The following is a 14056-nucleotide window of genomic DNA, read 5'->3' as shown; positions in this document are numbered from 1 at the left end:
TGGCATGGTGGAGCTTATAGTGGTAGTGAAGAGGGAATCCTCCTCACAGTTCCAAGGCAGAAAACAGTGCTTGTGGACACTCACAGACCAGAGTACAGGCCTGGAAAGGAATAAACACCTCACCCTTGATTGTACCACCTTGGAAGAACTGAAAATTGACAGGTCCCTACAAGTATCTCTGAAAATAGCTGCACAAAACCCCCTGAAGCTTGGGACAGTACATTCTCCACACTGGAAGTAGACCCCTACCTTAAATTTATAACAAAGAGTTTATAACTCAAGTAACTGGCTGGGATCATGAGCAAACAGAGCAAAAAGAGTCAGAGCACAGAATCTTTCTTTGGTGACAAAGAAGATCAAAATATACAACTAGAAGAAGACAACAAAGTCAAAGCTGCTACATCCAAAACCTCCAAGAAAAATATGAACCAGTCCCAGGCCATGGGAAGAGCTCAAAAAGGATTTTGAGAAGCAAGTAAAAGTAAAGGAAAAACTGGGAAGAGAAATGAGAGTGACGCAAGAAAATCATGAAAAACAAGTCAACAGCTTGCTAAAGGAGACCCAAAAAAATACTGAAGAAAATAACACCTTAAAAAATAGACTAACCCAAAAGGCAAAAGAGGTCCAAAAAGCTAATGAGAAAAAAGAATGCCTTAAAAAACAGGATTGGCCAAATGGAAAAGGAAGTCCAAAAGCTCACTGAAGAAAATACTTCCTTAAAAACTACAATGGAGTAAATGGGAGATACTGACTTTCGACTTCTTCTAACTGCCCCAATAATGATAAAGTTCTTAGGAGTTAACCTGAATCATCTGTAGGAATGTAAACAGTTTAACTTAAATAAATCAGTTATGGGTACATTTTTATGCTTCTCTTGAGTCTCTGTCTGAACATCAAATTTTCTATTCAGTGCTGCTCTTTTCATCAGGAATGCTTGAAAGTCCTCTATTTCATTGAATGTCCATTTTTTCCCCTTAAGGATTATATTCTTGGCTAGCTTCTTTGCCTTCCAGAGTAACATATTCTAAGCCCTCTGATCCTTTAATGTGGAAGCTGCTAAATCTTGTGCAATCCTGACTATGGATCCCTGATATTTCAATTGTTTCCTTTCTGGCTGCCTGCAATATTTTCTCCTTGACCTGGGAGCTCTGGATTTGGGCTATTATATTCCTTGGAATTTTCATTTTGGGATCTCAGGAGATGACTGGTGGACTCTTTCAATCTCTATTTTACCCTCTGGATCTAAGATATCAGGGCAGTTTTCCTTGATAATTTCTTGAAATATGAAGTCTACATTCTTTCGTTAATCGTGGCTTTCAGGCAGTCCAATAATTCTTAAGTTATCTCCCTTTGATTTATTTTCCAGGTCAACTGTTTATTCCACGAGAATTTTATCACATTGTCTTTTTTATTTTTAATATTCTTTAGACTTTATTTTATTATTTCTTGACATTTCATGGAATAATCAGCTTCAACTTGCTCAATTCTAATTTTTAAGGAATTATTTTCTTTTTTTTTTTTTGCACTTAATAGTATTTTATTTTTTTCCAATTACAGGCAAAGAGTTTCCAACATTCATTTTTGTAAGATTTTGAGTTCCAAATTTTCCCTCTCCTTCCCTCCCCTCTCCCCAAGACAGCAAGCAATCTGATTTGGTTATACATGTACAATCATGTTAAATATATTTCCACATTAGTCATGTTGTGAAAGAAGAATCAGAACAAAAGGAAAAAAACCACAAGAAAGAAAAACAAAAACAAAAACAAGTCAAAATAGTATGTTTTGACCTGCATTCAGACTCCATAGTTCTTTCTCTAGCTATGGATAGCATTTTCCATCATGAATCTTTTAGAATTGTCTTGGATCACTCTATTGCTGGGAAGAGCTAAGTCTATCATAGTTGACCATCACACAATGTTGCTGTTACTGTGTACAATATTATCCTGGTTCTTCTCACTTCACTCAGCATCAGTTCATATACGTCTCCAAGTTTTTTTGAAGACTGCCTGCTCATCATTTCTTATAGCACAATAGTATTCCATAACATTCATATACCACAACTTGTTCCGCCATTCCCCAACTGATAGGCATCCCCTCAATTCTCAATTCTTTGCCACCACAAAAAAGAGCTGCTATAAATATTTTTGTACATGTGGGTCCCTTTTCCTTTTTTATGACCCCTCTGGGACACAGACTTAGTAGCGGTATTGCTGGATCAAAGGATATGCACAGTTTGATTGCCCTTTGTACACAGTTCCAAACTGCTCTCCAGAATGGTTGGCTCAGTTCACGACAATGGATTAGTGTTCCAATGTTCCCACATCTTCTCCAAGGAATTATTTTCTTCAGTGGGCTTTTGTACCTCTTTTTCCATTTGACCAATTCTGCTTTTTAAGGAGTTCTCTCTTTCTTTAAGTCTTCCAGGAATTATTGCTGGTCTTGAGTCCAATTAGCACTTGTCTGTGAGGTACTGTTTGTATCTGTTGATTTATGTCTTAGTCTTCCCTGATTTTTATGGTCAATATCTTTTTTGTTTGCTCATTTTTCTAGCCTATTTCTTGACTTTGAATTTTATGTTAAAATTGGGCTCTGCTCACCTGGGAGTGAGGAGGCACTGTCCCCAGCTTCAAGCTTTTTTTCACACTGTTGTTTTTAGAGCTAGTTCTAAAGGTCAGCAAGTTACAGCCAGTACTAGAGGTTTGAAAGTTGTCAGTGTTTCTTTACACAGGAAGGGCCCCTGCAAGTACTCTAAGTCCTCTTGGACCTGGAACTGCAACCAGGGCCTCTGCTCCCATGCAACCAATCACAAATGCTCCTCTCTGCCCTAGAACTGCAATTCAGAACTGCTTATGGGCATAAGAGTTGCCAATTAGTGCCAGCTGCACCCAGGGCTAGTAAAGGGTTCCCCTTTTGACCAGTTGTCTGACCCCTTTACTGTCTATAGGCTCTCGAAAGAAGTTGTTCAGAAACGGTCACAGATTGGACAGAGCACCGGCCATGAAGTGAGGAGGGCCTGAGTTCAAATCCGGTCTCAAACCAAACACCTGACACTTGCTAGCTTTGTGACCCTGGGCAAGTCACTTAACCCCAACTGCCAAAAAAAAAAAAGGGGGTCACAGAGAAGCTGAGCATTTTTCCATATCATGTTAAACATAATATGCACTTTAAAAAAGCTACATAACAAGTTCACAGTTTCATATACAATCTTTTTTATTCTTTGCATATAGAAATGTTCATATTTATTGATGTTTAAAGTGTTCTCAAAGCTGCTGCTGCTGTAGCCACCTCTAAGGCCCAACTCTGGTGCTCCTCCCATCCTGTGGACCTCCTAAACTATCTTAAGCTGGAAAATTGTTTCCACTGACCTTTTGTTGGTTTTGCTGCTCACAAATTTGATTTGAGGCAGTATTCTGAAGTTATTTGGAGGAGAATGTTCAGAGTTCCAGTCTATACTCTGCCATCTTCCATGGAATTCTTTCTAAAGGTCATTAGGGTTCAAAGGGACCTCAGAGGCTATCTAATCCAACCCTCACCTTTTACAAATGAGAAAACTAAGGCCCATCATCCTCATCTCCCTCTTCCCCCCACAAACTGAAGACTGTACCCGTGGATTCCCAGACTCTGATATATGAACTTTTGCTCTATATTGCCCAGAAACAGGCCTCTACAATACTTCCTGGTCATCTCCATACTATGTTTCAGTGAACACATCCTCACCACCACCACCAGCACCCGCTCTACTTCCAGCTCTCCTTTAAGTGTTGTATTCCCCCATTAGAATGTAAGATCCTTGGCAGAAGGGGCTGTTTTAGCTGCTTGTGCTTGTATTCTCAGAGCTTAACATTCTGGAACATAGGAAGTGCTTAACTGATGTTTATCTACCAATCTACACAAGAAGGTTATGTGACTTGCCCAAGGACATACAGCTAATAAATGAGCAGAAGTGAGATTTGAGCCCATGCCTCCTGACTCCAGAGCCAGTATTCTTTCTGTTATACTAAATTAAAGTAGCTTATTATATTCACAATAAAAAAAAGTTTAAATACACACCCACAAAAACAACTCATTTCTATGCACATCTTTCTTTCACACACTTTAAAAGAAGAGGTAAAGAAGTTACTAGAGAAAAGGTTTAACAGTTTGAAGTCTCCACATTATAAAAACATTCATTCACCTTAACTCTTCCTTCTAAATACTCTCTACTGTCTTTTTTAAAAATCTCTTTACTATGACTTTAAACATCAATAAATATGAATATTTTTATATGCAAAGCATAAAAAAGATTGTATATGAAACTGTGAACTTGTTATGCAGCTTTTTTAAAGTGTATATTATGTTTAACATGATATGGAAAAAATGCTCAGCTTCTCTGTGACCCTTTCTAAAACTTCCTTCTACTCTCTTCCATGTGTTTATTTTTAATGTTTCATTGATGCTCTTTTCTTTTTTTTATATCACTATCACTCCCTGCTGAATCTCTCCCACCAAGCCCTCCCTTGTAACCAATAAGTAAAATTAAGAAAAAATAAATAAATACATTGGCTATCTGTAAACATGTCTTACTAGGCACCTCTATTCCATCACCTTTCTATATGAGCAGACTTCATATTAGCTTTCGTTTGTCATGTCTGGTCAACACACTCATCAGAGTTCTGAAGTCTTTCAGATTTATTTTCCTTTATAATATTGTGGTCATTGCATAAATTGTTTCCCTGGCCCTGTTTACTTCACTCTGTATCAGTTCATAAACATCTTCACAACTTCTGTGAATCCATCATAGTCATCATTTCTTATGCTGCAATAATATTTCATTATATTCATATCATAATTTGTTCAGCCACTCCCCAAATGACAAGTACCCTATTCACTGCCTTTCTGAACACTCCCTCTTATAAATCTCCACTTTGTAAATGTAAGCACAACCAGTCAGATGCTTTCTTACTAAAATTTAAGGCTCAGTATCAAATAACTGGCAACTAGCTGGCCCAATGGATAGAGTGCCAGGTCTCGAGTCAGGAAAATTTATCTTCCTGAGTTCAAATCTGGCTTCAGACACTTACTAGCTATGTGATTCTGGGCCAGTCATTTAACCTTGTTTGCCTCAGTTCCTTATCTGTAAAATGAGCTGGAGAAGGAAATAGCAAATCACTCCAGTATCTTTGCCAAGCAAAGCCCAAATGGGGTCACAAACAGTAGGACACGCCTGAAATAACTGAATAACAACAACAAATCAGATAACTATGCCTCCCCAAGTGTTTATTGGTTCAGATGACTGAAAAAATTCTTGCTATACCATATTAGAGCAGTAAGACCGGAATAATAATCCAATGCCAAACCTAGATTTACTACCAACATTGACTATAACATTTTCAATATTCATCAGGTTAATGAAAACATGACAATCCATCTTGTACAAATGTTCCCCTAAATGGAAGTACAAAGATTTACCTGAGTTACAATGACAGGAGATAAGTCTTTCAAGTTCTGGATATGTGACAACAATGAGTCCCGTAAAGAGGCATGAGAGTCCGTTGGGAGTTCATAGAATGAGGTCTGAATCTTCATCTTCATCGTCTGTGCTGCAAAATAGCACGATTCTACATCCTGCCGGATCTGTAACAACTGATCAGAGATCTCCCACGCATGAACCTAAGAAGAGATCAAAAGAGAGATCCTCAAGATCTTTTAAAGATAGCTAAGTACTACCTGAAATAGCAAAACACGAAGTTGGAAACAGAATAGCTGTCCATCAACTAAAAAGTGCCTATCTCCAAAATGATGGTACATAAATGTAATTGAATAAAAATGTTATTAAAATAATATGAAGAATTCAAATATAAAATTATATAGAGAACAAAGCACAACCAAAAGAACAATACACATGCCATGAAAATACAGTAAGAGCAATCACTAGTCTTATCAGTCTCAGATTTCTATTTAATAACAGCTAGCATTATGTAGTGCAAACACTCTAAGTCCAACGTTTATTATACTAAGCTGCCTTAACAAATACCACCTAACCATCAATATATACTAACTCTAGGAAAATGCAATGGTACCATTACTGAATGTTTCATTTTTTCATATTTAAGATTCAGAAAGAAATACCTAACCCGTTTAAAAATTTAATCATTTGCCAATATTCAAGTCCTTTGATATAAAAAAAATTGTCCCCAGATCATCCAGCTTTTAAAAGCTATAGATTTGTGAAAGCTTATTTGTAAAAAAAAAAAATCCTATATAGATTTAATATTTCATTTGTGTCATTTTCTATTTTTTAAAAAAAGGAATTTAGAAACAAAGAATTATTAAAGATGACTAATCCAGCTAGTTTTAGTCATACAACAGAAGCTTGGTCTAACACCATTTGCTATAAAGGGAAATCTGATGTGCCAGGCCCATCTTGGGTCTCAGTTACTAAAATACCAAGGGACTTACTAATTGAAATACCAAAAGAACCTTATCATAATACTGTGTCATGGACAGCAGGCTCAGGCCGTGGATTTTGAGGGTAACACTGTAACAATGTTCTACCTTACAAGAATCAATAAACTGACAACACCTAAGATTATGGTGATTGCCAAGTAGCACAAACGAACATCTTAGCTACGATACAGTCAAACCTAAATTCACCTACATGTGAGCTGAGGACCAATTTGGTTTGTGATTTGACTGTCTACATTTTCATTATATTTAGGCCATGTTACAGCTCATTACCAGGTGTTAAGGGTCAGGCTTGAGATTCAAGCCAGTGGTTAGGTTCAGCATTGGTACAAAATGAGAAACATGAAGACCAACTAACAATTTTTTAAAAATGATTTTTATTTAGCTATAGCATGGAAAGGCTATTCAGCAAGGATACAGAACTGATTCAATCTTTCTCACCCTCCCTGCCTCTGTTTTGGCCACCATGGTACTTGATCTGGTAGATCCACTTAAATGGGGATGGGAAGCCAGAGGTGTGAAGCCAAAAGCTCCTGTCATCCAGACAGGTAGCAGGAAAAGGGAGGAGCATTTTAACAGGCAAATGATATCTTAATATTATTATTAAAAAATAGTTTTGACCTCATGGATCCCCTGAATGGGTTCTCAGACCATCAGGTGATCCCAGAGGTCCCTGGACCAAACTTTGAGAAGTGCTGCTCTAGGGAAAGTCCAGGACTACCTCACTTGGTGAGCCTGGAGGTCACTATCACCCCCCAAATTGAAAAGTTGTGCATATTCAACAAATGACAACATTTATCATCTTCAGGGTACAGGTTTTTAAGACATATATCTGTCACTAATTTTTAAATTTACTTTTGAGTATAATTTACTTTCTTTTTCTTTTCTTCTGGAAAATAAAGAGACATAAATATGCTAAGGAATCTGCTCTCACTAATAGCAAATTCAGATTCCTGGAGTACAGATTTGGTTTTTATAATCTTTCAGGCACATTCTGCTTTCTAATCTCACCAAATCACTGGGGGTCACTTTCCAATGGGGCCACAGGTTGTATGGGCTTCTATTTCAGAAATTCTGATCACTCAGGGCTCCCATTTTTCCCCATGACCTTCTCCCACTTCAGTGAGGTCATCTGAATCTAATTCTAAAGTACTATCATCAAAATATGGTGGGCTAGACTTCACTTGGGCCAATTTGGCAGCACAGAGTAAGAAATAAGATACTCACAGATCACCTAGCAGCTAACAAAAGGATATTTACTTAGCAAAGGATAAAAAGGCTATCCTGCAAAAATACAGCGTTAAATCATTTGGGCACACTTATCCTGCCTCTGCTTTGATCATGCCGGTCCTCAGGTCACAAAACATGTGAGAAGCCTAAGGATGGAGCTCCTGCCTCCTCATAGGCGGGCTTTTGTACCTAGTCCCCTGGACCAATTAAGTATTGAGGGCTAATTTTAATACCTTTTAAGACAAAACTAATTTAGCCTGAGTAGGATAAAGTTATTCCTGTGACAACTGCCTACTAAATGATGAGGGTTTTTTGGATGAAGAAACTCATGAAATCACTTATCTTTCAGAAGAACTTATGTAAGGTCACTATCACATCATTGACGCTCAAACACCACATAACAACTAATCAGCCAGCACACTACAGACCATAAACTGGCCTTGCTTTCTTATTTTTAATGGTTACCAGACAGTCTGATAGAATACAGCAAGGTCAGCATTCCAAGCCAGTCACAATATTTGACCTCGGCTCAAAGACTAGAATTCATGCTTACTCAACATTTATTAGCACCTAACTTTGTGCAAAGTTAAGACACTTATTAATCCACTGGGAAAGATCACCAAGTATGACCTCTACTTCTGTGCAAGATAAACTGGTTCTGAACCCATTTTATCCAAGCATCTCTCACCTGAGCTGTTCTATATACAACTGAAATGTCCCTTTCTCTGAAAAAGTGTATCTCCATTTACAGAGCCTCTAACACAATGCTGAAAACAGACTAAGCACTCACTCACTCTTCCATCACCCAAACAATTATTAAGGACTTAAAACACATTCACTGTATTAGCTAACAAATAAACAACAAATAAAATTTTGTTAGGTTTTTAAACCTTAATTTGCATGGGTATCTCTAGGCACAAAGATTATAAGACTCAAGAAGCAGAAAAACACACCTTTTTGAACACAGACAGTGCTTGAGTATCTATATCTATTTGTTAGGAATTTTATTTCTTTTTACAACTGGGACATTGTTCAAGTTTGCATTATATTCACTTTAATATAAGTTTCTATTTGCTAATAACTACTTTCTACATCCAAGATCTACCAATGTCACTTACATATGAGGATGATTCCCAATTCTTAATCTTTAGTCCTCTGCCTCTGTCTACTTGGACAACCCAATGTCATCTTAAAATCAAAATATCTAAGCCCAAACTAAGCAAAAACCACCTACTGTCTTGATCTCAATTATTAAATGCCCAATATTCTCCTAAGTAATTGCAATTTAAAGCTTTGTAGTCACTGACTCCTTGTCTCCTCTATCTAATTAGTCAATTAAGTCCTTCTGTTGATTTTATTTCCTTCATGACATCCTTTTAATCTCTCTCTTCCATTCTATTCCCAAAGCCACTACCCTGATCCAGGTCTTCATCACCACTTGATTATTACAGCAGCTTGCTCTTTCAGTCTCTCTCAACCAAATCTATCCTCAGATGACCATTACCAAGTTAACTCTCTGCCACTACCAGAACATTATTCCACTTGAAATCCATTACCTACAGGATAAAGTCTAAACTCCTCTTATAGGCATTAAAGGCTCTCTACAATGTAGCTCAAGGTACTTTACTTACCTGTCTAACCTTATCTCTCACTATGACCCAACATAAACCTTCTGTTCCATCAAAAAGGTTTACTTCCTGTCACCTAAAAAAACTACAGTTGTTTCTATACCTTTGTTGGGGCACAAAAGACAAAGTAGGATTCAGAGCCAGGAAGTTGTTGTTGTTGATGTTGAGTCGTTTCAGTTGTGTCCAACTCTTCATAAGTCCTTTTGGTGATTTCTTGGCAAAGACACTAGAGTAGTTTGCCAGTTCCTCCTCCAGCTCATTTTACAGATAAGGAAACTGAGGCAAAAAGGGCTAAGTTCCCTTTGACTCAGCAATGCCACTTCTGGGTCTGTATCCCAAAGAGATCATAAAAAAGAGAAAAGGACCCACATGAACAAAAATATTTATAGAAGCTCTTTTTGTGGTGGCCAAGATTTGGAAATTGAGGGGATGCCCATCAATTGGGGAATGGCAGAACAAATTGTGGTATAGAAATGTAATGAAATACTATTGTGCTATAAGATATGATGAGCACGCAGACTTCAAAAAAACTTGGAAAGACATATGAACTGATGCAGAGTGAAATGAGCAGAAACAGGAGAACATTGTACACAGTAACAGCCACAGTAAGGGATGACTGACTTTGATAGACTTGGCTTTTCACAGCAATGCAAGAATCTAAGATAACTCCAAAAGACTCAAGATGGAAATTGCTATCCACACCCAGAGACAGAAATATGGAGTCTAAATGCAGATGGAAGCATACTATTTGCTCTCCTTTTCCTTGGATGTTTTGTTTTATTGCTTCATTTTCGTGGTTCCTCCCATTAATTCTAATTGTTCTTTAGATCATGACTAATGGGAAAATATGATTAACATTAATGTATTTGCAGAGCCTGTATCAGATTGTACACCATGGGGTGGGAGGGTGGGATTAAGTGAGAGGGGAAGAAAATTTAAAACTCAAAATCTTATGGAAGTGAGTGTTGAAAACTAAAAGTAAATAAATAAATTATTTTTAAAAATGTAAGTGATCTGCCCAGAGTCACACAGCTAGTAAGTGTCTGAGGTGAGAATTGAAGTCATAGGCCCAGCACTCTATCCACTTGCCATCTAACTTCCCAGAGCCAGGAAGACCTGAGTTCATGTGACTTAAAATACTTACTAGCTGTGTGACCCTAGGTAAGTACAATCTCTTAAACCTCAGTTTCCCCATCTGTAAAGTAGGAATAATAACAGCACCTACTTCACAGGATTGTGAGGATCAAATTAATTAACATATACAAAGCACTGTGCAAACCTTAAAGCACTATAAGAAATGCTAGCTCCCAGCATCAGGATTATCTTCCTCTTATTCCCTTCTCTCCCCCACCCCAAAATCTAAATCAATCCTTTCAAGATACTCAGTTTGTCCCACTTCCTCCATGATGCCTCTCCTGGCCATTTCACTCTACTTGAACCATTTGGCTACAGCAAGACTCTTTCTCTTCTGTATTAACTATTCCTAGTGCATACACATGCTCTTTGCTCCATCATATATAATTTCTTTGTTCAAGCTACAAGCCTTCTGAGAGGGAAACTTATTCTAGAGGCTGACATAGTAATCTAATACCTCTAATTTCTGGAGGCATGTAAGAAAAGGTCCAACAGAAAAATTAGTAGTTGATCATTCAAATTATAAAAAGGCTTCTTCTTTTACAGCAAGTTCTATAAACTTCAACATGGTACAGCAGAAATAACATAGGGCAAGATGCCAAGAGACTAGGGCATTAATCTTGGTTACACCTCTACCTAGCTAGATGGCCTCAGGCAAGTCGCTCAACCTCTTTTAGGGTTTAATTTCTTCACCTATAAAATGAGATGAACGAGACTGTATTATTGCTAGGAGAGCTGCAGAAGAGAAACAGTGTTTAAGGAATGTTAACTACTTGAGAAAAGGCTAGGGGTTAGGGATGGAAAATTCAAATGTTAGAAACTGCTGCTAATTCAAACTGAAGCATCCTAATGTATCCCTTTGGGAAATACGATTCTCTTAAAAAATTTCAATTTACACACAATTTTCATGAGTATATTTATTATATGTTTGCTAAAATTGGTTGTAGTACTAAGTAGCTTCCATTCAAGAAAAGAATACCTTTCAGAAAAAGCTTCATCATATTCCGGTCTGATTTCCTAGGACAAAAAGAGTTCTCTTCTGTGCTCTGCTTGGCTCCACCAGCATTAGAATTTAATAATGTAAGTAAAACAGAAGAGTGTATATGCTTATAGAGTCACATATACTGACTAAGTATAGTTACATACTTAAAAGTATTACGCTAGTACAATACATGTAAGCCTTTTATCCTAAACCTGGGAAAAATGAAACACAGAATAGTTGTTAGATAAGCAAAAAATAAGACATTAGGGTGAAACTAGTATATGGAAGTATGAAAGACCAACAGACTAGAATTTTCCTAAGTAGCTATACAGACACTTCTGGCACTTTTCAAGTATATGCAAGCCAGAAGATACTATAAGGAAGTTGCTAGGGAAGAAGGGTTAAGAAAGAAAAAGTCAGAAGAAACAAAGAAAAGAAAATACTAGTTAATCTTTAAAGGTGTAACATTCTGCAGACTTCTTGCCAAGGCGACAAGAAGAAGCAGACCTCCTAGATCCCACATTCCTACTCCAGCAAATCTCTAGTTTAACACATGCAATTTAACATACACAAAGCAGAATGAATAACAGTTAAGAAGCACAATGAGAAACTACAGTAAGTGATTTCATCCTAAAGAATCTGCAAAGATACTGAGAAAACAGCTTCAGCAAAGTCACAGGCTACATAATTAGACCTCAAAATCAATGGCACAGGGGGCAACTAGGTGGCGCAGTGGATAGAGCTCCAGCCTTGGAGTCAGGAGGACCTGAGTTCAAATGGGACCTCAGACACAACACTTACTAGCTGTGTGACCCTGGGCAAGTCACTTAACCCCCATTACCTAGCCAAAAAAAAAGTATCAAAATAACTTTAATACTAGTTATTGCTGGGTTGTGCCAAAATAATAAAAATGACAATACCAAAGTTAATTTACAATTTTAATGATATTACCAAAAGGATATTTTACAGAATTCAGTAAAATTATTTGGTGTTTTTTTTAATCTAGCATTTATATAGTGTTTTAAGGTTTGGAAAGCACTTTATACATGTTATCTCATTTGATCTTCATAACAGTTCTGTGAGGTGGATGCTATTATTATCCCTTTCTACAGATGAGGAAACTGAGATAAAGCAGTCAAGTAACTTCCCCACCAGAGTCACACAGTAAATGTATTAAATAGAGTTTGTCCCCATAAAGCAGAGAGGAAGAGGAAATCGCACTTCCAGACCTCAAACCATCTTATAAAGCAGCAAAAATCAAAACCGTCTGGTATTGGTTTAAAAATAGAGAGGTAAAAGCAAATGATGCCAAAAACAAGAGGTCTAATGGAAAAAACTGTAAAGGAACAGAACGAAGTTCAAAAGGAAATACAGACAAGGATAGTTTCGAAATTAACATGTAGAATTATTTATTTCCTTTTTTTTTTTAAGCAAGCAGTACAAAATGGAGGGTCAGATTTCACACAGAATGCTATGCTTTCTGCAGTATATATGGAAATGGGTATTTAGTGTTTAAGTTCAGAATAAATTTTTTTTTCAAAAAAATATGTCATTCTGTTGTCTTAGGCAAGAAAAAGAACAAGTATAAAAACCTCAAGCAGGAGTTTTCAACCTTTTTTTCTCTCAAGTACCCTTATGAGAGTCTGATAAAGCTTATATTCCCCTTCTAAGAGAAATATTTTAAAATAATTGAAAGAATTGCTATATTTCAGTTAAAGGTTAATGAAAATAAAGATGTAATTTTTTTCCCATCTAAATTCACCCTCCCATGTTAAAAAAAACCCTGACCTATGGGCATACTACTTTATTCAGTCATGTGCCAGAAGCTACCCTAGTAATAAAATATATATATGTACATATGTATGTATGTATGGGAATATTTTCTTTCCAACAAGATAGCAGGTAAATAAGAAAAACAAAAAAGAAATAAAGAAAATATGGCTGAAAATGTGGTCAAGAAGCACTGCAGTCGGAAGCCCATTCGGCCTAGAAAGACTGGCAGGTATTTCTGATCTGCAATATACCATAGATTCAGACTCTTGGATTGAAAACAAAGGGAAGGTCCTTCCTACTATCTCAAAGGCAGTTGAGGGTGATACCAATTAGTGATAAGAACTGAGGTACTCCACCAATGGTAAAACTTTGCAAAATGCCTAGGAATTACTCAAAAGAAGATGTACCTCCTAAGTTGTTAGGAGACTGAGCACGAGTATCATTTCTGGCAAAGCCCTAATGATACTTATTGGCTGCTACACAGTAGTTTTCCTGAAACAACAGGCTATAGCTTGCTACTTGTGACTGGACCATTGACCATCAATCCTGTTCCTCTGAGAAGGAACGCATCAGATACTGTCGTTGCTATCTCTACCAAGGCTAGCCTTTCAGATGTAAACATTCTAAATCATCTTACTGATGCTTACTTCAATAAGAAGCAGCTGTGTAGACCTAGACACCAAGAAGAGATTTTTGACCCAGAAAAACAGAAACATGAAATTACAGAGCAGTTAAACAAGGCTGATTTTAAAAACAAAGGAAAAAACCAATAGACTTTTAGGTCCTGCCAAAAATCAAAAAGATTCGTCAGCTCTGTGGGTACCTGTATTTAACATTCTCTCTCCCCAGTGGAATTTATGCTCAC

At 37.1% G+C, this 14056-nt stretch overlaps 1 protein-coding gene across 1 annotated transcript in view; it reads right to left on the bottom strand.

Annotated features, from left to right (window-relative positions):
* Window positions 1–14056, bottom strand: part of TNPO3 (transportin 3) — a 116021-nt gene that overhangs the window by 85838 nt on the left and 16127 nt on the right. The window contains exon 2 of the mRNA XM_021002276.2: window positions 5449–5649. Within this exon, the coding sequence (XP_020857935.1) occupies window positions 5449–5649 (201 nt within the window). The remainder of the gene's footprint in view (window positions 1–5448; window positions 5650–14056) is intronic.

Source organism: Phascolarctos cinereus, unplaced genomic scaffold (assembly GCF_003287225.1).
Source record: "Phascolarctos cinereus isolate Bilbo 61053 unplaced genomic scaffold, phaCin_HiC Scaffold_1;HRSCAF=81, whole genome shotgun sequence".
Taxonomy (NCBI): Eukaryota; Metazoa; Chordata; class Mammalia; order Diprotodontia; family Phascolarctidae; genus Phascolarctos; species Phascolarctos cinereus.
The sequence above is the reverse complement of the archived record's forward strand: the minus strand, read 5'-3'. Positions and strand labels throughout refer to the sequence as shown.